Here is a 27679-nt window from a genome sequence, read left to right as displayed (position 1 = left end):
AATATTAGTTTGAAAAATGACATAGCGATGTGAAAGCAATCGCTTGACGAACCCACAGAGCATTATCATCTGACTCTGCACTTCCCCTGAGCTCTAAGGTGTGTTTTAGCGTCTTTTAGCTGATGTTTTGGTTTCCTGTCCTGCAACTTTAATGCTTTTGTTCACTCTCACTGCTCTCATGAAGTTCTGTTTCCATCTAAAATAATACTCAAACTTCAGTTACCATCTGCTTTGAGCTGCAAGAGTTCAGCATCATTGTGGAATTTATTTATGTGCATTAGCTTCATGACTAATTAGTGAATAAATAATGTACTTTAGTAAATAATGCATGTACGCACGCAGCTGCACTGGTCCTACTAGTCTGGAAGCTTGCCATAATAACCGCTGACTGATGGTGAGCATGACCTAGAACTGAAATTTTGGCTACATCAATCACAACAAAACAAAACAAAAATTAAAAAAACACCTCCTGAACTGTGACTGCTACTTCAAAGTACCTTGGTAGAGTTCAGTGAATAGTGCAGGGGCCCATGGGCATGAATTTTAGTCACAGAGTGAGCATGTTGGATGCTCACTCCACATCCTTCCTATGATAGTAGCTGTGGACCTGTAATGTGTTTCCTGACCTGAGGATGGGCCGGATGGACTGCTGGCACTTCAAGGACAAGTCCTTGAGTCCTCAGTTGTCTCTCAGGAGCCGGCAGGATTATGAACTGAAACCTTTTCATCTGACACAGCAGGGGCGATCATGCTATCCTGCATGAGGGCTATTGTTTGTTATCACTGTTGTGTGAATGGCTTGTCCGAATGCTTATGTGTGCACATTTATTATTTTACTGGCCACTCAAGTGTTTTCATGCATTTATGATATTATCTGTTTTATATTCGTAATGAGATTTAGTAACTCCCTGGACATAGGTTTGTTAGACTATCAACGCGATTTAGTGTGTTTATTTTACTCTGAAGCTGAGGTCCCTGTGGGGCTGAAACCAGGAGAACATTTTAATTACAACCATTCAATCACAACATTGTGTTTTAAGGTCAGAGAGGTGGACTGCCGTAAGGGATCTGGGGGGAAACGCATGCCCACAATAACATGCAATGATCCTTTGACTCCCTGTTATTCCACACACTCCTGATGTCCGGTTCTCTGTGGCTCAGAAACCATTGAGAATAACTTAATCAAACTGAGAAAAAAAGAATTTTCTTCTTATACATCTAATCAACATCTGCTGGGTGGACTAGTGTTTGACAGTAGGAAGGAGTCTTGAGTCAACTTATTATTGTTGGATGGATTTCTGTGTATAGATACAGCATAGGATACTATTGATTTTACAGCACAGTGCTGGCAAGCAGACCAGTCTGGGGTTAATTATACTGGGTGAATGAGCAAACTGTTTTTTCAGTGGTTAGACTTGACCTTGTTGCAACATCAGACAATTAATGAATGAAACACACAACCGCACCTGAAACTGTTTGTGTCTGTGTCTGCTCGATCATTCAAGTGCACACCTCTTGTACCCTCTGACTTTTTATATCTGAGTGTATATGGTACATGGGTTTTCAATTTTCTAAATCCCTCCCTGTAAAATAAAACAGGGCTGATAGCAGCTCACTATGGGCATGTTGTGCTCTAGAAAAGGATGATTTTCATTCACACTCTGACTACTCCCTCAGGAGGGTGGATGTGTGGGTGGATGGGGTTAACAGGACTTGGACAAGGCTGGAAGAACTCTGCGCACTTTAGTTTTATCAGAGGCACCGTTGCATCTGACCCTTTTGAAGAGTAATTACAGACTCTTAATAGTGAGCTACTCCCAAGGTAACTGTAGTTTGTTGGACATCTGAAGAAATTTGTGTTCATAAGCACCTAAGATAACTTCTTCTACCTCGAATTGATGGCTGGCATTTGACCGGAGCAGATAAGATTGCATTGACGTTAGGGTGTCAGAAGAGTTATAGACTATATAAATTGTTTGGTGGATTAAACACGTCTGACCAGAGGGAAAAAAACAACCCCATCATGTAATATTCTTCTAATATTCCTCCAGAGGCTGTGTCCATCCTACTGTGGTATGTGTTCAGTTCCTCGCTGTATTCCTGTGGTGGCTTTACAAGAATTTCTCATAGGATTACCTGCTGAGCTTTTTGGATGTCAGGAAGGATTTAAATGCCTTGAAAAAATCCAGGAAATTTAAAATCAATATCGAACAGTTTTGCACCAAAGCAACAAATGCAAACCCAAAGCTGCTACACTGCATCATACATTCTGCACATGCACATACACTATGTGAGATCTTGTTATTCTACATAATGAGATAGCACTTTATTATCTTGCACAATGTGATTACAAGTCTTTAAGTCTTTAACACAGAGGATGAAACGAATGGGATGTTTGCAGGAAGGAAATTTGTCATGGATGTTAGGAGACCCCCACCCCCCAATACCCCCACCACCACAATCCTCCAATTCAGTTTGTTTTATGAACTGGATGGGTGGGTGTGCATGCGCTCCAGTCACGAGCAAAGGAAAGGGAAATCATTGTAAATCCCATTCAGTGCCTTGTGCATCCTTTTGACAAAACACGGGGAAAAAGACTGTTTTTTTCTCCCCCCTCTTTTCCTCAGCATTTCGGCTCTGTGGAGATCACAGATCAGGCATCGATTGGCCGACGTTCACCTGAGTTTTTTTTTTTCCCTCATCTACGGACATTCATTCAAACCACCTCTCCAGTACCTCTACCCGCATTAAAACTAACGAGTTTGATCAGAAATACCGCTCAAGCTCCTGCACTTCTGGACCGGAGATCCGGAGATGAAGACAGATTTTACGTTTTTCTGTCGGACTTGGATTGGAATAGCATATGCCTCAGGTGAGGAGACTCCTAGTCTGAAAGTTTGGAGCGCACAACTTTGTTAATGAAGGGAAAGGTCGATCTGACTGTTTACACTCACTTCCAGTAAATAATTGATCCGATGTTGATTGAACTTTTATTTCTAGAGGCTCGGAAGTTTTGTCAGGTTACTTGTTAAACTGAAGCAAATATATATTGAACTTTATGATACATTAATTGTAAACGGAGCAAGATATTGCTGCGTTATTTTAAAACTAATGCATCATATTCATTAAACCTTAATCTACTTTGAATCCCTTCTGTTTGCACAGTGCTCAAGAATTGTCTTCATATTTTTGAGTAGAACTATAAAGCCTATCTCTCATACATGACTGAAAGTTTGCCTCTTTGCCTCTCAACATGGGACTGAATTAATAAGGAAGCCGGTTGAGAGTCAAGTCTACATGCAGATAGGCACTAGGGGGAGGCATGCTGTTTGTTGTGTTTGATAAAGATTCAGCTGTTAATTGATGAGGCAAAACCCAGGGGGACGGAAAAAAATAAACAGATTCTGTTGTATGTTGAGTTTGAGACTGACACATCGCAGTTTATGTATGTGGGTCACATTTTGTGTAAGCAGGAGTGGGAGGAGAGCTGACTGATCTGACATGTGGAGGAGGCAGGCAAGCTGGGTGGGTGGGTGGGGAGGGAGGGGGGGAGACGGGGGTCAGATCTCTTAAAAATCTCACAGAGTTGTCTTTTCATGTAATCTTATTTTTGTAAAGCAAGTAAAATGTGAGAGAATGTTGCTCGCATCCAGGACAAACCGACTTGTTTCAGGAATTTCTGGGTTTGTTTCAGTGTGATCTGCTTCCATGTGTGCTTTTTCTTCACTTGTGCGTCTACAAAATTTACAAAACTACAAACTAGAGACCAATAAATCTGAAGCACTTTGTTTTCATTGCACTATTTTATATCTGATACTTGAGACGGGGCCCTCTGATGTTGTTTGCAGTTTTTCCCAATGACCGAATGTGTACATTTGAGTTGTTCATCACTGATTTGCTGCTGAACAGCTGTTCATAAAGAACAGGGAATACTTTTGTGCAGGGCAGTTGACATATGGCTACCCAAATCATAACCCCGGGGTGGAGGGATGGCTCTCCCTCCTTTCATAACGATCACGGAGCTGTGCTGGGTGGGTCACAGACATTTGGAGGAACAGATAAACAGTGGCTCTGTTTTTTTTTCAGAGAGAAATGAGAACTAATGGCATCACAAAATCCATTTCAGGGGAATCACCCTCCTCAGTAACAGTAAACATCATCGACTCTCAGTAATGGTAGATTTTTATAATGTGTGACAAATGGTGTTTGGTGAAAGTTGAGCCTGAAGTCACTCTCCCTCCTGTTTTCAACTGGTTCTTTTAAGGCTCTATCAAACTTTCACAGTATTAAAAAAAGTAATAATCCACAGAGTGTGTTCTCAAGTTGTAAAGCTCTGTCTGACATTTCTGTCATCACACAACCCCGATGAAGCGTATGTGTTGTGTTATCTTTTGAAGGACTTATTTGCAGCCCTGTTAGTAGTTCAACCGTACGTGGCCCACCATCTTTCTCAATTGATGCTCAGTACAAGCACAATATTTCAGAACTATCCTGGAGGCAGAAAAAAGAACACTACTAGTTTCACATCAGAGACGCACATTTTTCAATTACAGCCTCACACTATGTACTCCTGAACTGAGCACCACATTAAGGCAGAGATGTGAGAGAAAGAGGCCTATGTTCTGGCTCAATATGGCAGCTTTTTGCTCACCACTTCAGATTGAAACTTGTATTAGGCCTAGCATTAAATATTTGTTTAGTTTTTGTAAACATGGGGGGGTTGAAAATAGTCTTGACATGATGTAGAATTCATATAAAATGTTTCTTTTCTTTGTCTTTTCTACCTTCATGAGTGCAGAGCATGACACAGCTCCTAGATACAAAGGATCAGGGTTGGGAGGGTTATTTTAAAAATGTATCTGATACAATTACTAACGAACTGTTTAAAAATGTAGTGAGTAACCTAATCCATGCCAGTCACAATATTAAAGTAACATAACTACTTTCTGTTACTTTTGAATGACCTCAGTATCAACCTACAATACAATAATGTTTGCAAATAAAGACAAGACAAAAGAAATATCAATAAGATAACTTTTACTTAAGGGTATTCTGTCACCAGCATCAGTAGCAGACAGGTTAACTTTAGCTAACTAGATAACTTCTGTGTAGCTAACCTTAGCAGTTGGTCTTATCTGAAAATGTCTTGATGATGGCAGCATCTTCACAGCTGGAAGGCACGACTTGGATTTAACTGTGATGTCTCTCTTTTCTGCTTTAAAGAAGAAGAAGATGAGGAAAAAGAAGATTAACTTCATTAATTCCCAATTTTTCACTCAATTATTTAAACCCACATAGGTCTGAGAAGACAAAAAAAAAGTGCTAAATGTCCACCCAGTGAAAGCATTTTTTTCACTAGAGGCCATGATAATGAATTGGCAATGGTAAGATTTGCTGTGTTTTCCATTGAGACCAGAGTCGTATTGTCAGATTGTGTTGTATGTGTGCCCACTGCGCATGTGCATGATAGTATCTTTAGGGCAGCAACTAACTATAATAAAATATACGATAATAATAACTAATAATTATTATTTTCTAGACTGATAATATTAATTGTTTGATCTGTAAAATGTCAGAAAACAGTGAAAAATGTTGGTCACAATTTCCCAAGTCCAAGGTGAAGTCTTTATGTCTTATTTTGTCAGTCCAAAACTATTTATATTCAGTTTAATATGATATGAAACAAAGAAAAGCAGGAAATATGAGAGGCTGAAACAAAAAAAATTTAAACATTTAAAAAATGATTATTATTCAGTCGACCAATTGCAGTTCTTATGTTATTTTTTATTTTAAAATTTTGTTTCAAATCCCTCTAATAATAAGCTGATTTCTGTAGTCTTCTTTTTCTTTAACGGAATACAATTAGCATTTCTTTTTATCTCAAGTACTTAACACCATTCCATATATTCTTTTTCTGACTCTGGTTGAATAACTTGAGCATTTCTTGTTTTAAAAGATACCTCATACCTCATATTTTAATAGTGAAATGCTTTGTTTTTAGTCTGAAGGGTTTTCTTATCCTTCTTAACCCCCTCACATTTCTTTTAGCAAAATACAAATGTGTGACATTAAAAAGACACTTCTGAGTCGGAGTCTGACGCAAGCATGATGAGAGCGCTGGCTTCACATTATTCTGATCACAGAGGAAGATTGAGGGAGAGTGGACTGTAGACCTGCCAGCCCAGAAGTCATTGTCATTTTAAGGGGAGAGGATATAATTTACACAGCAGCTGCATTTATGAAGCTTCAAGATTTCACCCCGAGCCGTTTTCTACCATCTTTCTGTCACGCTCTGTCTCTGGTTTGAATTATGGTGGTTCCAAAACATTTATTACACAGCCACAGAAATTCAGTCTGATTTTAAAAAGACATTTTGGTTCAGTTTTGCTCATATAGGATATGACTCAAATGAATTTTGAATCACTGATTGATTCATCTCCTCTTAATTTCCTTGTTTTTGTTGTAGCATAATTGGCTATTGAAAACCTTCCCAGTAAAAGAAGCCACATATGAAAACAGTGAATCGCTTTTTTTCTTCTAAAGCTGAGCTCTAGAGCCGAATGATCTTTGGCTTACTCTTTGTCTTGGGTGCATAGTGTTGATATTGCTTTTAGCTGAGTGTTTTCTGTACGCATACCTCCGCTTGATCAGATCATCCCAGAAATCTGACTCTCAACTCTGGGTATTATTCTAGTCGTCCACTTATAGAGGTCGAGTTGTTTTAGCCAACAATATCCCCTTATTCTCAGCACTGATCTCAGGATTCAACCTCAGGACCCCGAGGAGCGGACCCTTGGTGTCTGTCCTTGGATATCTTGTTCTATCAGCTGGATAGCAGCTCAGATGAGAGAGGAATGCTGCTGCTGCTGCTGCTGCTGCTGCTGCTGCTGCTGCTGCTCCGTGTGGAAAGCTCTCTGCAGTAAAGTCCAAATAAATAGGGAGTCCGGTGCCTCACTCATCACTGGCATGGACTAGCGAGGCCCCTTGGGCATTTGTACGTCTGGTCTCTCACTTTCTCATCATGCTAAAGTACCAACACCCCAAATATGACTAGAGCTGAGAGATAAGCTCTTTCAGCACCAGGAATCTGCAGCAAAAGCCAAATATGTGTCTAAGTTGGTGTTAGATAGTTGATAGATGAAAACCATCTGTGGTATTCTTGTTTTCATATTTCCCTCCATGTTTCCTGTGCCCAGTGTTCAGCCATGCTAGCTGCATGAATCTAGGGATGGCAATGTTGGTCCGTTGGTCTCTCCACCACTTCGGTCCAGACTGAAATATCTCAATAAGGAATGGGAATAATAGAGCATTCTGCGTTGGCAGCAACATTTTTAGAGGATAGCGAATGTAGCTGGCATTATCTGTCACCGTCACCAGTCATTTGTCATCTGTCAATTGTTCATCGTAAGAAATGTATAAAGTATGCGAACAACCATCCACCATGTTGAAATTGACACCGAGTTGAACTGGTTGAGACTACCTAACTTGATGGATGGTGACAGTATACAGGTCACAGTTGGTATCTGGACTTCTACTACTACTGGACGGATTGCCAATAAATTAGGTGCATTCATGTTTCTCTCATTATCAGTTTTAAGAACTTTGGTTGAACTTTTCATCTGGTCAAAATTTGTCCAAAGCTGTATAACTGTCCACTGCATATAAACTGCATATTTACAGCTTTAGTCGGCAGAGCTTCCTAAACAGTCTTCTCATTGCTTGACCCACCACAACAACGGACAATTAGGTGTACAATTACTGCCCCCTCATCAAAGTACTTGACAACTTTCAGAATCAATAGGCCTGCTGTCTTGACAGAGTCTGACTTGCCTGTAAAAGAACGAGTTGCACCGTATAACGGATTAATGCTGTCTTCAGAATCCTTCCTTCAAGGTCAGTCTCAGTGTCCCTGCTGTGCAAATTAAATGTTGACCACAGCAGGCTACCATTTTCCTCCGGCAATGTACATTTTTCTTAGCACTCTTAAAAATGCTCTCCAACACTTAGAATAATTACCATACAGAGGAGGCTTAACCTATTGATTTTCTTTCTTTCTTTTTCTCTTTCTATCATGTTCACACTGGGCTGAGTTTCATACTTTGTCAGAAATACATTTTAGTGATGCTTCACTCGCTGAGTACTTGAGCTGTTATTCAATGAGCAAAATAACCCACGCATGAATGGGTATGAGTACAGCTATATGTATAAGTGTTTTTAGCTAGAAAATGAAATAAATTATAGGACACAGCTGTTAATTATGGCCAAAAAAAGACCACGAGGATTGCTGCACATTATTATGTTCGGCCTAAATGTTGGCGAGCTGATGAGTCGGATTTCATTCGACAGGGAAATGGATTTAACGATAAATTAGGGAGTCCAGAATAATTGTGGACTTATACAGCTTCAAATACTTACCTTCACAGATTCTCTTGACATGCTAATGCAAAGCTAACAACGTGAAATTCAGCATCTGTAACAACCAGTGAAAGGACATTTATTGTAAGTAGTGTTGACAGACACTGGATGGAAACTGCTTTGTGGCAATTGCCTTTATTGGTTGATCAGTCTACACATGTCCTGAATGCAGAAACTAGATCCTTGGATGTTGTGGCTGTTACATGGATATTACAACTCTCCAAAGTGCTTGTGTTGCTTAGAAACAAGCATTATTTAGAGCTGTTATCAGTTTAACAAGAGCCATCATTGCTATTACGTTCAAATTGCTACTCAGTCTCAGGCAGCTGCGTGGGTATAGGGTTGTGACTTGGAAGTCTGTTTAGCATCTCATTGGTCACTCATACCTCTTGCCTTGTCATTGTAGGTCGCTTGAGGTTCATGGGAAAGAGTCCATTGGCAAAGCCTGAGGAAATTGCCAGCTTCCCTCCCTTAAGGCATTCAGCTTCATAATTGTTGACCCGACACTCCCTACTTTGCCCTTGTTTTCTACGGCAACTGAAGCTGCCGTGATTTAGCTCGCTTAGACATCTGACACGGCAGCAGAGACTTGTTTATGGCCTGAATTAGGTAACAAGCGTAGTCATGGGGCTCCTCAAAGTTTGGCCTCTGAACAGTCTCAGCATGAGTTTTAGGAGTGTGCAAGCCATCACAGCAGGGATGGGCTGTGCTAATCTTTGGCGCTTTCTTGTATTTAAAGAGATATTTTAGATGTTTCCCAAAAGTAATGTCAGTGCCAGGAGCCAGTTACAAAGCATTTACCAGAATGTGCTTGGTTCCATTCTCAGCATGGGAAACCATTTCTCAGTGATAAAAATGATGACATGCAAAAACTGAACACAGAGGAAGTGCTTGAGTTGTCCGGTGTGCCTGTGAGGCAGGTACAGGAAGATTTAGTCAGGGACAGAGGTTTTAAACATAGGAAGCTGGCCCAGATGGCTTGTCGCTGCATCCTTAATTTTGCACCCCCCCTCTGGCAGGATGTTGGAAAGGCTGAACTCCCCCAATAGTAGAGAGGACAGGGACGTGGTGGATGTCATCCTCCTCCGTAGTAACAATGAAATCAAAGTGTGGCTGCCAGTCAGTCCGTCGCCTGACTTTGGCCCGGCCTTGTGTCCAGATGACAGAGGAAGTGGACTTTATTTGAGAGAGAGAGAGAGAGAGAGAGAGAGAGAGAGAGAGAGAGAGAGAGAGAGAGAGGGAGAGTTACAGCCCGAGGCAAGCTGACTCCACATCCATAGAGCAGGTCTGCTCCATGGCCTGCATGGCCTCCTGTCCCTCGCCGGACATACAGGGCTATTTCAGAGTGCCTTAGCCATGGCCCTTTGCCAGATACTGTGTCACTGAAATAACTGTAGCTGCATTGTCACCTACATGTTGCTCTTTACCCTTAGACCTATAGAAAAAAAAGAGCAATTCAATTCCAGTAATAACATTGGCTGTCCCACTGAAGCATTTTTACCCTCTGTGGGGTTTTTTTTTTTTTAAAGAAATTGTCCATTGAAGGGAAGTCACAGCTGTATATATAGAAAAATTCAAATGTCTTCCCAGTGCATTTCATCCATTTATACAGTATATAACCACAAAGCAACGGCACAAGTACCTAATCACAATTTCTGTATCTGTGAAAACCTGTTTTTGTATTTTTGAAAGTCTCCCACGTCGCATCCTTTCTGCCAAATTGAGACTCTGAGAAAAGAGTTATTTGTTTACACAAGATTCCTCTTTTCCTGTTCCTGTCATGTGACTGATCAGAGACAAAACTACAGAGGAGCGAGGAAACACGAACGGCAACATCTCCTTCACCGTCCATGAAAAAGGGAAGTGGGAGAAGCGTGAACATGATAAAGAAAACAGGAAATTTGCTCGCAATGAAAAACACTGTGCTGCCTTTCACACAAGCTTTAAAGTACCCTGCGTCGTACCCTTGGAGAGAGGAGCTCTCATCTTCATGCGTACCTTTGATGCCTGACTCCTGGCTGCTTTCTATGTATCTGCTTGTCAGAGAAGCTTTACATTTTTAACTGGCTTAGAGTGCCTTATGGCAGCCAGGCTTCTTCCCCGGTGTATGTGTGTGTGTGATATTTAGTCAGCAGGTGCCCTCCATAGGCTGGGATGTCCAGTCTCCCTGACTGTGACCAAACCACCAGTATGAGCCAGGAAGGGAGCCCAGCAAAGGATACAATAAACGTACATAATGCAGAAGCTTTTAGGTGGTTAAAAGATCTACGGTATATGCCACTGTAGTCCCATTTGAGCAATCCTACAATTCATTTTGCCACAGCTCTTCACAAAACAAGAACATTAAAATAGAAACTATAATTTCCTCTGCTACTCTGCAGAGCTACTTTACTTGGAAATTTTCATTGCTTCGTGATTCTTGTTTACAGAGAAAGATAAAGCCAGACTGGAGTGGTGTTTTAAAAATTCATGCACTGTCTGTTCACACATCCTTCTAGTTATCAGTGGGGGCAGCAAGCAAGGGGACAAGTGGTTTGAGGAGCAACTTTGTTTGATTTATGTGCTAGAATACAGGCTGCAGTACTGTTTTTTCTTAAATGAATAGTTCAATATTTTGGGAAATATTAAGAGTTATATAGGAAGATTTATCTGTATGGTAAATATGTAGCTACAGCCTAGCTTAGCCTTAGCTTAGCATAAAACTGGAAACAGCTAGGCTAGCCTGAGCCAGAGGCAGCTGATCCTGGCAAGACAAGAAATAGTCTCATGCAAAACCTCTTGTGAAACATTGTGAACTCTTCAGGTTTTGTACAGAGGAGATGAATTAATTAATTAATTAGCTGTTGTGGTGGGGTAAGCTACCTGCTGGCTCTACCTACATAGTCCTGTTTACCGTGCAGACACGACAGTGGTATCAGTCTTAACACCTAACTGTTGGTCAGAAAGAAAATGAGCATATTTCTCAAAATGTCACATTCATCCTTTCATTTTGGGTCATTTTGCTTTTGGAGATCTTTTTACAGTATGCATCTTCAACCTCTTGGCTACTGTGACTGACATTGCAGTTTAAATGACTATAAGCATGATTGGAATAGCAGCTGTCCAAAATAAATTAGATTTAAATTTTTTCAGCAAAATCCTTTTTATTACATTTTGTCATATTCTATAGAAATAAACTGTTGCAAAGCTCTTAGATGAAGCAGTTACCTGCACCTCTTATTTTTGCTCTTCAAACCTAAGTAAAGAGCTACATGTGATGTTCCTCTGGCATGCTGTTTTCACAATTCAATTGACAAGTAGCCAGTCACACATCTTTCCTCCCTGTCAACCAGGTATGTGAGCTGACCTCAAAGTCTAAAGCCTTATACACATGCTGAGTGAACAGGCACAATTGTCCTTGAAATATTCTGACTTCTGGCACTTCTGCTCACATATACATCTGGCACTTCCATCATGGCAGAGGCATGCAGCACAGAAAATGGAGAAACACCAGCTGTGTGGACCAGCGTGTCTCATGTAGCCATCTCTATATTATCGCTGTCACATGGTTGGCATATTTGAAAGCAAGACCAACCAAACTGTTTTCACTGCCTCATCCTTATCTAAATTACATTTTATCATTCCTTCTCTTCTATTGCTGTTTTAAACAAATATCAGCCTGAAAAGTTTTTTAAGGCCACTCAAACATTAATGTTTGCCTGGCAGAGCCAGTTGGAGCTGGTGCAGGGTATACACATTACTCCCACAGCGAGAATGGGTTTTCAGAGAAATCACATTTTGCAAGAGCAATGTCAAGTTTTTACAAGGACATGTTCAATGAGCTGTTTCTCCGAGACAAAACCATGTCAATTGAGTGCCAATGAAAAGTTCTATTTTTAAATCTTCAGTAATTGTTGAATTATTTTTGACAATCCCCACTGATAGAGTGTCAGATATTGTGAACGCAATGAGCTCAATCACAAGATTTATAAAGTCGTTGGAGTCATTGTCATTTCAAGTGTTGGAAACTTAGAAAACTGGCTACAAGATCAACGCTTTTCTGTCATAGACTGTTAATGGGGTGTTTACACATCTAAACTTGTGTGTTTATGTCCTGTGCAATCATTTGATAACAGAAGGAGTAAATCAACTTTGGAAATATTGTGTTTTATCTTTGTAGGTTCAAATGTGATGCTTGCTTTTTGCTGGTTGAAGCTAATCACCCAAAGCTGCAGCTTATCTCTGCACCACCAGCTGGAATGCATGGGAAAGGAGGGCAACCAAGCTCAAATATTTTTTTGGCTTTCTGCCCTCTGTTTTCTAAGGTGGTTGTCAACCAGCCAATCTCCATCCATTTGACTTTTCAGACCAAGCAATCATTCTGAACAGATAAATGTTGATCTGTCTGATGTTGTTAACTACAGAAAACTCTCCAAAAATGATTTGAATACTGGGCCATACTGGTGTTTTAGCATTTCTTATGCAATTTTCCACAAATCACACGGTTAAAAAAATCGAGTATCAGATTCTTTCAACCTGCTGGTGATATGTAAAATATGCCAATTGTCATCAACTTTGCATTTAGTTTACAAAGTTGCATTGTCATTATGAGTTAATGCAGTGCACTTTTCAAATCAGTTTTCACATATAACTGTAGTACCATGCAACAATAACAAAACACTGACAAAAATGAATGCAGGCAAGATGTCCACTGCGATGGATTTCACAACTCAGGCAGGAGTTTACTAATTGATTCATTTTCATATCTCACAGAAATGAATGGCTGTGTTTGATATTCAAAAAATATGTTACACATCAGCATTCATTCAAAAAAGTTCAGCAGTAATGTAAAGTTATATAAACTGTAGCTACGGGGCCAAAACCTAATCCATTTTGTTTAACTTACAGTGTACTGAGCCAGTCATTTTTCTTTATATTGAAGCTGCACAGAACATTAACAGTCTCCTTAAACCAGCATTCACCACTGCAGCTCTGCTTACTCACTGTCCACCTACACAACTGTTGACTGCTGACTGTCCTCCAGCTGAAACTGCCGTTTAGGAGCAAGGCTTGTACAATATATCTGAGACTGTTATCCCTTTTTTTTCACTTCAATGTTTAAAGCATATTAAGATAAATGAGCAAACTGAGTGATAACAGTCATAACAATCTGTCATGAAATGCGCCATGAAAGGTCACGCCAGGAAAATGTGTTTATTATCATGACAAGATATGCTATCAGCCATGAACTTGTATGAATTGATGTGTTCCGTTTTCTTTGGCATTCTCTCCACATAGCTGTACATTGGAGCAATGTGTGCTAATGGAATTATATATTTCTACAAACTATTTACGTAGCTGACAGGCCTCCATATCTGGTGTCTCACAGTTTGGAAACAGGGTGTGTACATTATACAGCACATCCCATATGGAAGATATTGACATCTGGCACAAAACATCTTCATCACTGTGAAAACACGGGGGAAGAAACTAGCGGCTCCTGGAGCATCGTGACCGAGAATCACCCACAGAATGTAAGGCGTTGAAATGCCCCCTTCCTACCTCTCATCAATCTGAAATGTCCAAACAGCGGAGAAGTCAGTGGCTGTTTTGGCCCGCAGCCATTTGTAACCCAGCACACATTAAGTTATGACTTTGCAGCACCTCCTTCAGCAGTTATGAGAGAGCCATTTCGGATCACAAGTAATATATAAAAGACCCAAAGTCTTGACAAGTAATGTGGCTCTAACTCATCCTGGAAATAGATCATGTCAGAAGTGCTGAGCTCACAGTACAACGGCATATTTGTCATGAATTGTAGCACTTTAAATTATATGTTAAATGTTTTTCCTGACTTCATAAAGATTTCAGCTTGACTCCTTGTGAGTGTAATGCCTTCCTTGCCCTCTGGGGTGACACCCTGCTGTACTGTGACATATCACTCGATCTTACTGTATTAAAGCATTTCAAATAGCCAAAGCTGAAATCTTCCCTGTATAGTAAATACATCCTTTCCAGGTTGTCCTCCCAAATACACCTCCAACATCTTGATGTTTTGTCTCTCAGGGCAGTCATGACATTCAAAAAGATTTTCAATTTGCAGCCTGTCTGTCAGTGTGCGATCTCTCAACTGATTGGGAGGGAAGCCTGCATCATTGAGACTCAGCTACAATATGGATCACAGTGCACATCTCTCAGGAAGAATAAGCATGTCACTGCACATCAGCCGTCACTGGATATGTGCATTTACCCATGATATCCTGCATTATTCCTCAGAATAATCCTTTGTCCTTTGACTATATTGTAAAATCATGTTCAATTCTTTATTGTGTCTTTCAAATCATTCTGATGGCATGAGTGAGTGCAGAGAGTCAGATCTGTGTAGGTGGCAGAATGTGTTGTAAATCTTTCAATTTTGCAAGTAATTTGTCATTGCCTTCCTGGTTTGCCCGTAAGCGTTTTCTCATCTGGCGCCTCTATGAACAGGATGATAATTTGTCAGTGCCTTGCAAAACAAATGACTATTACAAAAAAAGATTCACATTAGAGTTTTATGATCTGCCTCCTCTATGGTTGAGGTTTAGTTAGGTTTATGACAATTAAAACTACTTGGCAAAGGTTTGGTAAAGATCAACAGTGTTTGAACAAATGACCAATGCTAGTGTAGAGCTTTTCTGTAAGCCTCATTTAAAACAGTACTAATTGAATTCTTTGGCCACTTCGGGGAACCACAACAAACAAACACCTTGGAGAAATGTTAGCAAACTGTTGCCTTTACACATATAGAAGGGGGCTGAGTGACATTAGCTTTTATTTGCATTCGCATTTATGTGTCTCTCCACCCAACAAATAGTATCCGTACTGATACTCTGATACTGATACTGAAACTTTTTTGTTTTCAATTCAGTTTAGTTCCCAGAGTGTAGTATGTGTGTATTAAGTTCACAGGCTTTGACCTATGCTCTTCATCTATGGCCAGAGGGAAACATCCAGGTCTGCTGACAATAGAGAGCACAGGAGGGATTGAAATCTTAATGTGAAGGTGTGAGAGGCCCAGCACTGATCTGTCTGCTATTCTTCAAGATTGAGCTGGGACTCAATCAGATGATCTGTCTTGTTCTCCTCCCTGAGAAAATTAGCTGTTCCTAAAATAGTGAAGATGCTGTCCTGACAGGAATTTCCTTTCACACTTTCCCCTTGTCTTTAGCCCTTGGGGGGTCCGCTGTTTCGCCCCTGTGTATGTTTGTATGTTTCTCCGACATAGCCCACTGTTCACGGCATTTCAGGTGCGAGGAAGAGTGGACAAAGCCGTGTTGGGTTGCACTGGGGTGGCGATGGGACTGCAGTTGGTTGCAGTTTCACATCTGAGCTGAGACAATATGTTATGAAAACTTTGTGTCTCCTTTGGGGCAGAGTTAAAGATCTCTGAAAGAGTAGGGAAGGAATACCCTGCTGGGAGCCAAGCTGGGAATGATTCACGACCTGCCACCACTTCCCACTTCAGCCCCTTAACATGTTTGTTTTTTGTCAGAATGGCGATGTTAGCTGTCATCCCAGTGTTATTTTGTGGGTTGTATGAGGTTTTAAATTAGCATGGTATCCCTTTTAATATCCGAGCAAAGACAGAAACAGATGTTGCTTCATGTTTTTTTTTTTGTCTCAACTGTGATCCCCAGCAGAGATGAACAAGGATATTTGAATTGTGAATCAAAATGTTATTAGTATTAAAGAAAGCAAGAGGGTCAACACCAGCAATAGTAAAGCACACAGGAATAGTTTGGCATTTTGAGAAATCCACTTATTTGCTTTTTTGCCAAGAAACAGATGAGAAGTCAAATAGCACTCTCATGCCTGTGCAGTAGATGCAGAGTTGGTTAAAAGAGTACGAACATCATTGCAAACACTGTCATACTCACAATAGTCAGTTTTTAAAAAGTAGTCAAAATTGAACCAGAGATTTTATCATTTTTATTCCATGCATGTTTCATCCTTGTCAAAACCTGGTGCCTACATTACCCACAATGGAGCTACACTGTCGACAGTTCGGTGAAGGATTCGGTGTGTTGTCCTTATGCAGCCTGGAGCCGCTAGCTTCAAGCTGAGGAGCGGGCTGCAGAGGTCTGGTAATTCTCCAGACTCCCTTTTTTTTTTAAATGTTCAAACTTGTAGTCTTCAGCATCAACTGATGTTTGCTTCAAGTTAGATAATTTGAGGCAATTTGTCAAGTTTTACACAACCCCCTTCTGGAGCCACAAAACATTTTATAGAATGTTTTTCACATGTGCAGTGGTTCTCCCCAAGATGTGTAAAAATGGTGGAATTCACCTACCAGCATCTCTAGAGCTAACTAATCTAATAAATAACATAATATGACGTTTTGTGGTCACTGTAAGCACCAGCAGAACCTCCGGGAAGTGTCAGGTCTGGCACATAACCCCCTTGTAAAACCATGACATGTTGTTTTACTTAACTAACTTAAGTAACAGATTAAATTAGTAAATTTAAATATATATAATATTGATCTATATTAAACATGTATAAATATGAAGCTAGCTTCATGTTTGCATGTCAGATTTGAGAGTACAGACAGATATGAGAGTGAAGTTTATTTACATATATTTTTGTATCTTTATATATTTCTTCTATACCTTCTCTTATTTTTTTATGAATTCTTTCTCATTTACTGTTGATTTAATTAAAAAGTGGCCTTCAGTATTCCAATGAGTATTCCTCTTTTTCTTCGGAGAATCTTAAAAGCCATAATGAGTAGGAATTTGTCGGTAGCTCTTTGAAAACACACAATACAAAGTTTGCCCCAGCTCCCAAAGCGAGAGAAAGAGTGAGAGCACAGTGCTGGTATAGTGAGCTAGAGAGTGAATTAAGAGAGGAAGTGGTGTTAGTGAGAATAAGGAGGTGAATTTGCAAAAATAAAACGTTATTTTCGGATTGTTTCACGGAAGTTACGTTCCAAAGCAGAAATAAACACGACCTGTGCTCCGCACAACCCTGCAGGAAGGAGCCTCATTGCTGGATTTTATGTGAATGCAGCTGAAGCCACGCTTCATCCTGCCTGCATGTCTGTGTAGCTAAGCCGCACCCTCGGCAAAACAAACATACATGCCTGCAGCTCTTTATACATCTATGCAGATAGAGAGCAGAGAAGAGAGAAGGTGACAGCGATGTAACCTTATTGCTATTGTTTCCCTCTGACCCTGAGCACTGCAAGAAAATATAGGCGCCGCCTCACTCTTCTAGTGAGTCATAAGGGATTGAGAGGGATGATTTGTGTATCTAAATATAGTTTTTTAGGAAAATTCTACTCATTACTCTTAAAGTCATTAGGGTAACAAAAAAGTTTCTAAATACTGTGCTTCTAAATGTTTTCTCTTTACTGTATTCAAGCCTGACCACTCTACTTTAAGGGTATCTTTGAATTTCTGCCTGTTTGCAGCATTGGAAGAAACCCAGGGTGATCAGTCTCCTTCCACTGGGATCAGACTTTACTGTAAATACGATTAACAAAATATTTACATAAGAATAACCTTGCTCTATTGTGCTCCCTGGGCAGCAGGATGTGTTGGAGGAATGAGGTTTGTGTACATGAATCGCAGCTGTCCAGAGCTCTGGGTTTTGATTGGCAGCAGGTCATGACTGACTGTTGTGAAATCAGTCTTGCTGCTTTTTCTGCTGTCGGTTGTCTTGCCTATTACACATGCTTGAAGATGTTTGAGTCAGTAGAAATATGCATCTGCCGCTCTACTGTCTGACCCTAAGTACTTTTCTTTGTCTGCGTAAGAGAGAATATTGATTACAGGCATGAAAAGTACTGAATGTAGTCTTTCAGATGTTCAAGATGCTGTTCTGTTTGCCCTTGAACAGTTTTCCATGCTTAGCTTGCTCTGCTGGGAAAGTGCCAACATATAGTGCATTAAATACTGCACACGTATCAAAATCATTTTCAAACAAATCTGATGTGAAAAATGGTCATCATTTGCTTTCATAAATGCAAAGAAACCCTTCCCACCTTCATATATCCTCTCAGCCTGTGTTATCGCTCTGTGTGTGTTTTCCATCTCTAATGATATCCAGGTGGGGCATAAGTCATGGTGACACTTTTATACATGATAGACTGTAGGTGTGGAGTCTGACTAAGCGTTAATAGCACCCTGAGGGGACTCTGGGACTGTAATGACATTCTAACCCGGCCATATTAACCAAGCACAAGTCGGTGAGGTGAATGCATTAGTAATGAATCAAGGGAAAATGTTCTTTGTGGCTATTTCAGAGGCGGAAGCAGGGAGCTCCGGGCAGCTTCACCTCATAAGTGGGCCATGATTTTCGAGTGCAGTAGATTGCCTTCCAGCTCGTAAATGTAATGAACAACGTGCTATCTGAGCTGCTGTTGTGTCGGATGTCAGATCCCTGATGTGTTGTGGAGATTTGACAGCCTACCAGCAGCTCTATCAAAACCAGTCCAGGACCTGACCGACCTGTGTAACATGAATCTAATGCAGTTGCCGTGTTCGCTCCCTCAGGTCTGGTGATTGGCTTTTCTATGACTCCACCCATCCTTGACAGCCCCAAAGACGACCTAGTGATTCCAGTCCACGAAACACTCACAATTACATGCAGGTATGTGTGTGTGCTGCTCTGGTTTGGGAATGTGTACGTGCAGTTGTGGATGACTTGTTGTTTGTTATTTCAGTAAGTTATAAAAAACTATATTGGTAGAAAATGAAAAACAAAATTGTGCATCTTATTTCATAATAATGACCCAGGGATGCAATAAGAGGTTCACAGTGCGCAATACATTTTAGTTGTCACGTTTAACTACATACATACTCAAGTACTGCATGCAAAGAATGCTTTTAAGGTTAAGATTCATGTAGCTTCTTTACTTGACAAGTTACACATTGTGTTACTTCATACCTCACATCCACTACAGTTAAGAAAGAAATATACTTTCTACACTCCACTACAATTATTTGGCAGATATAGTAACTGGTTAATGCATAATTATGAATTAAACTAAAAATGGTAGATAACATTTCATAGATCCAGCTTTTCAAATTTGGTGATTTGCTGCTTCTCCATGTATTAAATTGCATTACAAAGCAAAACAAAGACATAGTAAAGACCAAAATGAATCAATGAATCGAGAAAATAATCATCAGATGAATCAATAATAAAATAATGATTAGTTGCTGCCATATATGAAATAGTTTAAAATGAGTGCCACCTTAAGGAAGTACAATAAAAAAAATGTTGCTTAATGTATCAGTAATACAAATCTAATGATCTAATGAAACTGCATTGAATGCCTTTCATACTATATACATACATTTTTGCTACATAAATAACATTTTTAATAGAGAACTTTTACTTTCTTTCTTTCTACAGGGTGCTATTGCTGTTTTACTTAAGTAAAGGATCTGAATACTTCCTCCACCACTGATGCGCTGTTACTATTATTATTATTAAAGTCAAATCAGTTTTATTTATGAACGTTTTGTACACTCTCCCTCCTTATACCCTTATTCTGCACAAGAACCCTGCCCTTATAACAGAAAAAAAGCAGATCTATCTAATGTAAGTCTATACAAAAAAAGTCCTATAACACACACAGATATATTTTTGTTCTAAAACACAGCCAACACTGATTTAAACTGAGCTGAAATAAGATATGAATTTCCTCATAATAACCATCCTTTATCCTTATGAAATCTCTGCTGTGCTCCCTGCTGCCAAGCTGTCAGTCCATTAACCAATTTGTTTCTGCGGTACAAAAAAAAGCTGCCTTTGGAAAGCTGGTGATACCTTTGGACTGGACAAGTGCAGGTCTTCAATAATTGTTTGCATGTAAACCACACATGGCCAGCACCACTGACAATCTCCTGGGACAGGAAGTCAGTTTGATTTTAGTCAATTTAGTCTTCACAATGTACATTTTTCTAGAGATAGACGCTATTCACAAGGGTTGGAAAATAACCCACAGAATACTTTCATTGCCCTCTGTGATTTCCTGCAGTTATTTCCAGTCATCACATTTTGGCACTGTCTGCAAATGTGCACATTTGTAGTTGGTGGAGACAGGTAGTGAAAGCATAGCTATCAGTTTACAGACAGCCGTTATGATTCCACTCAATATGGCTCATAATGCCTATAATGTCATAATGTCCAACCATAACTGAATTTATGTGACAAAGCAAATAGTAAACAGGGATGTGTGGATGCATTTATAGAATCTCAAACAAACATGCACACACTGATATCCACTCATATGCACACAGACACTTAGAGCTAACTCAACTTAGAGTTAATATGTGACACTGACTGCTAGAATGTGAACAATACAGACAATAAAATGCACCTGACTGTTATTTTAAGAGATACTTGAAAAATGTTATTTGAAAATGTTCAAATAACGTAAAATCGGTCCCTTAATCTTTGACCCGACGTCTCCTCAGGGGACAGCGCACTCTGGCCTGGGCCTGGCCTGATCAGACTTTGGTGGGACAGGAGCTAACCGACCGTCAGGCCCAGCTGCCGTCCACCGGGGCCCCCGGGCACAGGGTCGCCTTGGTCAGCGAGTGTCCGGGGCAGCCAGGGAAGCCGTACTGCAAGAGGTTGGTCCTGAACAGGGCACAAGCCAATGACACGGGCTACTATCGCTGCTATTACAAGGATGTCAAGGCTATCATCGTGGGCACCACTGCCGTCAGCATTTATGTCTTTGTCAGAGGTGAGTCATACTCCCACAAACCCACACACACAATCACACACAGACCTACACACACACACTTACGGCTGGAAATTGAAAATATTTAAATGACAGCTCACTGGCTCAGCACAGAATATTCTTTGTCAAGTGTTTCAATCTCTCTCTTATTTCATTTAAAGGTAATTGTCAGATGGCAGTGCATATCAAGTATGAAAATCTAATTGTCGGTTTTGATAAATCATTTTATTTCTAACCGTGAGTTTTCTTTTCTATTTAAAAAATCAATTTAATATAGTAGTGAGTCTGCAGTTTGTGGGGGCCATTTTGCTGTCTGAACTTGTTCTGTGTTTAAAGAGAGCATGTTTCATCTCCTGCCCGACCTGGTCTGCAGCTCTTTGGCTTGGCTGTGTGGAGCCTTTAGTCTTTAGTTTCTCTTTTCCTTGGGAGGCTCACAAGAAAACCATAGACATCCTACTGAAACAATTCTCCTGTTTGAATATGACTTCAGTATCAAAGCCGCCCCTGCATTTTTAGAACTGGGAGTTGTTGACTTTGCCTCAGTAACACCCTGGAAGCTGGCAAGATTAATGTTTCGGAAATTAGAGATGCAAAGTGTTTGATAAAGGTAGGAATGAACGGCTTGTTCACATTTTTAATTAGAGATAAAGACAGACGTATATCTTATTCATTTATTAGTATTCAAATATGGCAGCCACTTGCAATTCACCTTCTCAGAGAGTTTTCAAATCTGATAAGACCTGAACAATAAAATATGTTTTTGCTACCAATCTTTCGCTCCTGGTTTCACTGTTTCACATGCTATTAGGATTCAGATCCATCCCTCCTACTTCCTCTATTTTAGACCGACTTGAGGACTCTGAGCTTGGCCTTAAGGGTGGCCTCTTTACTCTTCCTCGCCTTGCTCCATGTGCTGTGGGAGAAAAGTAGAAGGATGAGTGGATATAGGGAGAATGGGAGAGACAGATGATTGTCATGTAGGGGAATCCTGCTGACCAGTCCACTCAAGTGAAACGCTTGTTTATCCCCTCTGACAAGGTGCCAAAACAGTTTCCACAGATCTAACCAGGGGGCTGATCAGAAGCAGATGAATATCGTGGCCATAAATTAAACCCAGCGTGTGGCGGGACGAGAAGGGACGCATGTGGGTTGAGTTAGACAGGCAGACGTCTCCCCTTTACCCTCAGTCTCTGCTGTACTATATAGGCTTGCACACACGCACACACGCACACACACCCAGGCTCATGTAAAGTACACAAACACTTCCTCACTCTCACACCCAGGCTCATATCCCTGATCCTTTGCAAACTATTCTTGCCCTAGGTGGGACATCTCCTCCTCCAAAACCAACTACTCTAGTACATTCAGTGATTTATTGTGAAGAATTTAAACTGCAAGGCATTGTGTATTATTTCTTTTACCTGTGTGTATTTAGACCACCGCGGGGCAGAAATATAAGCCTCTCGACAGGACCTATTGTTTGGCCTTGCAGCAGATTGAAGTCATCGCTTTGAGTGCTGCAAAAAATAATATAAGGCTTATCAGGTAAAAAAAAAGAAAAAGAAAAAAGAAATAAGAAAGGAAGAGAGGTTGAGGTCACATAAAATCTTTGGCTGACTTACAAAAGTGGCTGGTATTAACAGCAAAGCCTGAGAGATAAGCATTTTTATAATAGTGTGCTCTCATGCAGCAAAAATATGAGGTTTTATAGTGATAACAGCTGTAATGTAAATTGGTGGCACAATTGCTGTGCTGACTCCCAATAGTGGCAGTGCAACAGTAGCTGTGAGTCACAGACAATAAAAAGGGAAACATCAAGGTGTTATGGAAGAAACACAGAAGATATTTTCCACTAACAGACAGCTTGGGGTGAAACTGTAGAGCAGGATTAAACCCCTCGGCGGCCTGTCTTTCAGCTGACATATAATAGCAGTTCTTAATGCTATTTACTGCGTGGGGACATACTGAACCGTTGCATTACATGTTATCATGATAAACTCCACATATGGTGTGTCTTTGGGGGTCATTATCGAGCTGTGAGATATCTGGCTGTCCGTTCCCAAAGTTACCTCGGTAATTACCAACATTATCCCGGCTGCCGTCAGGGATACTCTTTAACAGCTCCCTGTTTCTATCTGCATCCAGACCCCGAGCAGCCCTTTCTCAGGAGAAGAAGCTACCACAAGGACAACCTGGAAACTATTTTAATCACACGCTTCTCCACTCACGTCATAGTGCCATGTCTGGTCACAGTGCCTGATCTGAATGTCACCCTCCATGCGGTTTGTACTCACCACCAATTTACCATTTCTCTGTTACTCCAATTGAAGCTGTCAAGTGATGCTTTAATGGATGATTTCATCTTGACTAATTGTTTTTTATGTGTGTTATCTCAGATTCCTACTCCTCTGGAGAAGAGCGGGATGACATGGGACAACAAGCGAGGCTGGTCCATTCCCAGACAAATCATAGACAGTGCGACAATGCTCATCGGGTTTTTGTGTGTCGCCACACTGGGAGGCAAAGAGTATGAATCTGTCAGCTACCTGATCCACACTACAGGTAAAAAACAAAACAAAAAAAACATTACTCCAAAGGTTTAAAGGGTTCAGTCTCCTCTGGTGTTTCAGCCAAAATGCTGTGGATCATACAAACCCTCACTTCAACAGCTACAAAAACATAATCGACCCTGTGCAAATATTTAAATTAGATCTGAAGCTCTAGCTACTCTTGTTGAAAGAGAAATTAGCAAGGAAATCGAAGGTGGTGCTGCATTGACTGTCCCCATAATTCTGCATGGCAGTCAGTGAGCCAATTACGCCTTAATGCTGACAATTTGAAGGATTTTATTTAATTTTGCAATTTCCTTCGAGTACAACTCCCTTTTTAATGTGGGGACATGTGCCATTATGCTAGCAGAATTAAAAGAAAAGAGAGAGAACGGAAGGCATAATTAAATTTTAGGATTCTAGGATGACGATTTCATGCTGAGGTTCCCTCTCGTTCTCCGAGTGAACTCTGAGGGACCCGGAGGCTCTGCGCTATGTTGTGTGAGATCATTCACCTCTCACTTCAGAGGGCGAAAGGAAACTCATACCCACCGCTGCCGGGCCAAAAGTAACAGCAGCATCAGTCAGGGGAGAAAATGAGAGTCTTCACTGCGAACACTAATGGAGCGTTTAAACAATCAGGCAATCACAGTCTGCTGCACAGGCCTCACCAGCATACGTGACCCCCTACGTCATTTCCAGTGACTGCAGAGAGAGGTGGCTTGAATATCAGAGACACTGGGCAGTGTCCAAGGCTTTCCTTGCTTTTTCTCTCTTATCTTTAATTGAGGGTTCTCTGTGTTCCACTTTAATTTCCTTCACTGATATATAGCTTCTTTATAGTAGGATGGCTCCTCTGGTCCAAAGTAAAGTCATTTCCTTTGGTCCTGCGAGGAAGGAAAAACTGCTGACGATGTCACTGTGACCTCTCTCACTATCTCCCTCCCTCGGTTTCTCCCTCCCCCCTTTTTTCTTTTTCCCGGACAGGAAGTCAGGTTTACGATGTCAAGCTGTTTCCTGAGGACCCAGTCGAGCTTATAGTGGGAGAGGCCCTCACCCTGAACTGCACAGCGCTGGTGGAGTTCAACGCCGGCGTGGACATTCAGTGGTCTTACCCTGGCAAACAAGTACGTAGCAGCAACAGTTGGTCGCATGTTGTGCAACGTCAATGCATAAAAACCTGAATTTCAGATGGTTTCTTCTCACCAGACGAACAGTTGGGTGGACACTAAGCACCATCGTGAAGCTCTGTCTCACACCACAGAGGCTGTCAGCATCCTGACCATCCACAGTGTCAATGTCACAGATACTGGCCCCTACAGCTGCAACGTCACCAGCATTGACACAACACAAACCCAACAAACACAGGTCATAGTTTATGGTAAGCACCACCACCTTGTCATCAGATCAGTCTGTTAGCTTTAATACGGCATTAATAATTAATCATGAGTATCTGTGCATAATAACAAGACTAAGAGTCTACATCCAGCTCTGTGAGGCTTTGCGCTTTGAGGTAAATGCTAACATCAGCATGCGAGCATGCTCACATAGACGATGCAAACATAATGATGTTGAACAAGTATGATGTTTATCATGTTTTCACCATCTTAGTTTAGCGTGTAAGCATGCTAGTATTTGCTAGTTATCACTCAACAATTGTTTTGGGAGATTTGTGGTCTCAAATAACCAGTGTGTAGTATAAAGTGGCATCAAGTCGGGAGGGGTTCGCCAGAGTCAGTTCAGTGTTCGGTTTGTTTGTCCTGGGCTACCGTAGAAACATGGCGGTTCAGCATCGTGGACTCTGCTGAAGAGAACCCGCCCCGTCTGTAGATAAAAAGGGCTCAATCTAAAGTAATGAAAACATTTCTTTCTTGATTATCTGGTTATCATCTGATATATCCCACCCACTGACAGGTGCCAGTGGGTGGGATATATCAGGCAGCAAGTGAACATTTTGTTCTCAAAGTTGATGTGTTCGAAGCAGGAAAAACAAAAAAAAAAGGGCCAAATTGTGACGACTCGATGACTGAGTCAGAGCATCTCCAAAACTGCAGCTCTTGTGGGGTGTTCCCGGTCTGCAGTGGTCAGTACCTATAAAAAGTGGTCCAAGGAAGGAAAAGCGGTGAACCGGTGACAAGGTCATGGGCGGCCAAGGCTCATTGATGTACGTGGGGAGTGAAGGCTGGCCCGTGTGGTCCGAGCCAACAGACGAGCTACTGTAGCTCAAACTGCTGAAAAAGTTCATGCTGGTTCTGATAGAAAGGTGTCAGAACACACAGTGCGTCGCAGTTTGTTGCATATCGGGCTGCGCAGCCACAGACCAGTCAGGGTGCCCAGGTGGTCATAATGTTATGGCTTATTTGTGTATACACTAACAAAACATACCTATGAATATTATATTCAGTTTCAGTTTTATCTGCCAGTAGATCCTACACACTGGCCCTTCAAGCTGAAGTATTTATAGTTTGCACTGTTATTATAATGATGATGGCTCTAAAGGAAAAGATAAGGGTTCACCAAAGTTATTAAGAATCATCCATAGATGGACATGGATGTCATGGCAATCCAGGCAAGAGAGGATAGAATAGAGATATTTGAGTCCAAAGTGATGGATTGACATTGTCATCCATGTCATGCCACTAGCATAGCTAAACACAAAGCAGATCTATGTAACTTTCAATTACAGGATACTGCTAAATGCTAAAATGTAGTATAACAATATCACAGTTTAACAGTGAGCAGCTGACCCAGTAATGCCCATTGTAGAGCAATCTATGTAGCTTTACCTTGCTACTGTTAGCTTATATTAGCCACCATAAATTACAGGTCATGTCAGACTAAGAAAGGATGATATGAGTGCTGAATTGAGCAGAGGTGCAATTTATTGCTTATAAATAAAACTTAAGAAGGATAAATAATGAATTTTTTGAAAAATGATATAATCCTGCTTTAAGGGAATAGTCTAGCACAAATCTATCATATAACAAATATCTAATATTTAGTGCTGTAGGCCTGAAGAGTGTTTCTGATTCCAGTGGTGACAGCAAGAAAACTCTCAAACTTCTCAACCCGCTCCCTGTTTATTTAGCAATTGTGAACTGTTGTGAATTTAAGCTTTTTTAAAGCTTTGACTCAGGCAATAACTACTTTAGGTAAACAAGTGAATGTCTCTTTTTCCAGAAAAGCCATTTATCAGCCTTAACTACAGAAGTGGACCAGTGGTGGAGGTAACTGCTGGCCAGAAGTCTTTCAAATTACAAGTAAATGTGTCTGCCTTCCCTGCACCTGAAACACAATGGTAAGACGAGACTCCCTGGTGTATTCATTAAAAGTAGTGGGCAATTTCCAAAAGCATAATTAGCTTCAGACATCTGAGATTTACAGATTAATTTAGGGGCACAGCATCTTAACTGGGCCTGTGCTTTTATGTATGTGTTGTGTCCAGGTATAAAGATGGAAAGCTGATAAACCAGCGCCCAGAGTTCAAGATGAAAAGGATGAGGATGCACCTGAACCACGCTTTGGAGATTAAGGATGTTTGTCAGGAGGATTCTGGGCTCTACATGGTGGTGCTGAAAAACAGTGCCGCTGCGCTGGAGAAGAAGCTCAACATCACGCTTGTTGTAAATGGTAACTAGTCTGTAGTCTGTTGGTCTGTGTATTCTCAGAGTATAAATCAGTAGATGTGCAACAGTTAATGTTCCTGCTAAAAAACTCTTGAAGTTTACTAGTTTTGCAAGTAAGGAACATAGAGTCTATGCAAGTATAATGACGCCAAACTTAAAATAAATGCTGACACGGGGTGCCCGGGTAGCTCACCAGGTAGAGCTGGCGCCCTATGTACCAAGGCTAAGTCCTTGCTGTGCTGGCCCAATCCAACCGTGTCATCCCTTCTGTCTCCCTCTTTTCCTGTCACCCTTCGGCTGTTACTATTAATTAAAGAAAAATAAATAAATAAATAAATGCTAACATGATGTATCAGTCAAGAAAAGATGCA

The 27679-nt window shown here is 40.8% G+C and overlaps 1 protein-coding gene across 1 annotated transcript in view; it reads left to right on the top strand.

Annotated features, from left to right (window-relative positions):
- The first annotated feature begins 2491 nt into the window (after window positions 1-2491).
- flt4 (fms related receptor tyrosine kinase 4) overlaps window positions 2492-27679 on the top strand; it is a 43752-nt gene continuing 18564 nt past the window's right edge. Inside the window, exons 1-9 of the mRNA XM_051419116.1 lie at window positions 2492-2872; window positions 18930-19026; window positions 20862-21136; window positions 23279-23415; window positions 23530-23695; window positions 24670-24809; window positions 24892-25063; window positions 26863-26980; window positions 27128-27312. Of these exons, the coding sequence (XP_051275076.1) occupies window positions 2815-2872; window positions 18930-19026; window positions 20862-21136; window positions 23279-23415; window positions 23530-23695; window positions 24670-24809; window positions 24892-25063; window positions 26863-26980; window positions 27128-27312 (1348 nt within the window). The 5' untranslated portion in view covers window positions 2492-2814. The remainder of the gene's footprint in view (window positions 2873-18929; window positions 19027-20861; window positions 21137-23278; window positions 23416-23529; window positions 23696-24669; window positions 24810-24891; window positions 25064-26862; window positions 26981-27127; window positions 27313-27679) is intronic.

This window comes from Dicentrarchus labrax, unplaced genomic scaffold (assembly GCF_905237075.1).
Source record: "Dicentrarchus labrax unplaced genomic scaffold, dlabrax2021, whole genome shotgun sequence".
Lineage (NCBI taxonomy): Eukaryota > Metazoa > Chordata > Actinopteri > Moronidae > Dicentrarchus > Dicentrarchus labrax.
The sequence above is the reverse complement of the archived record's forward strand: the minus strand, read 5'-3'. Positions and strand labels throughout refer to the sequence as shown.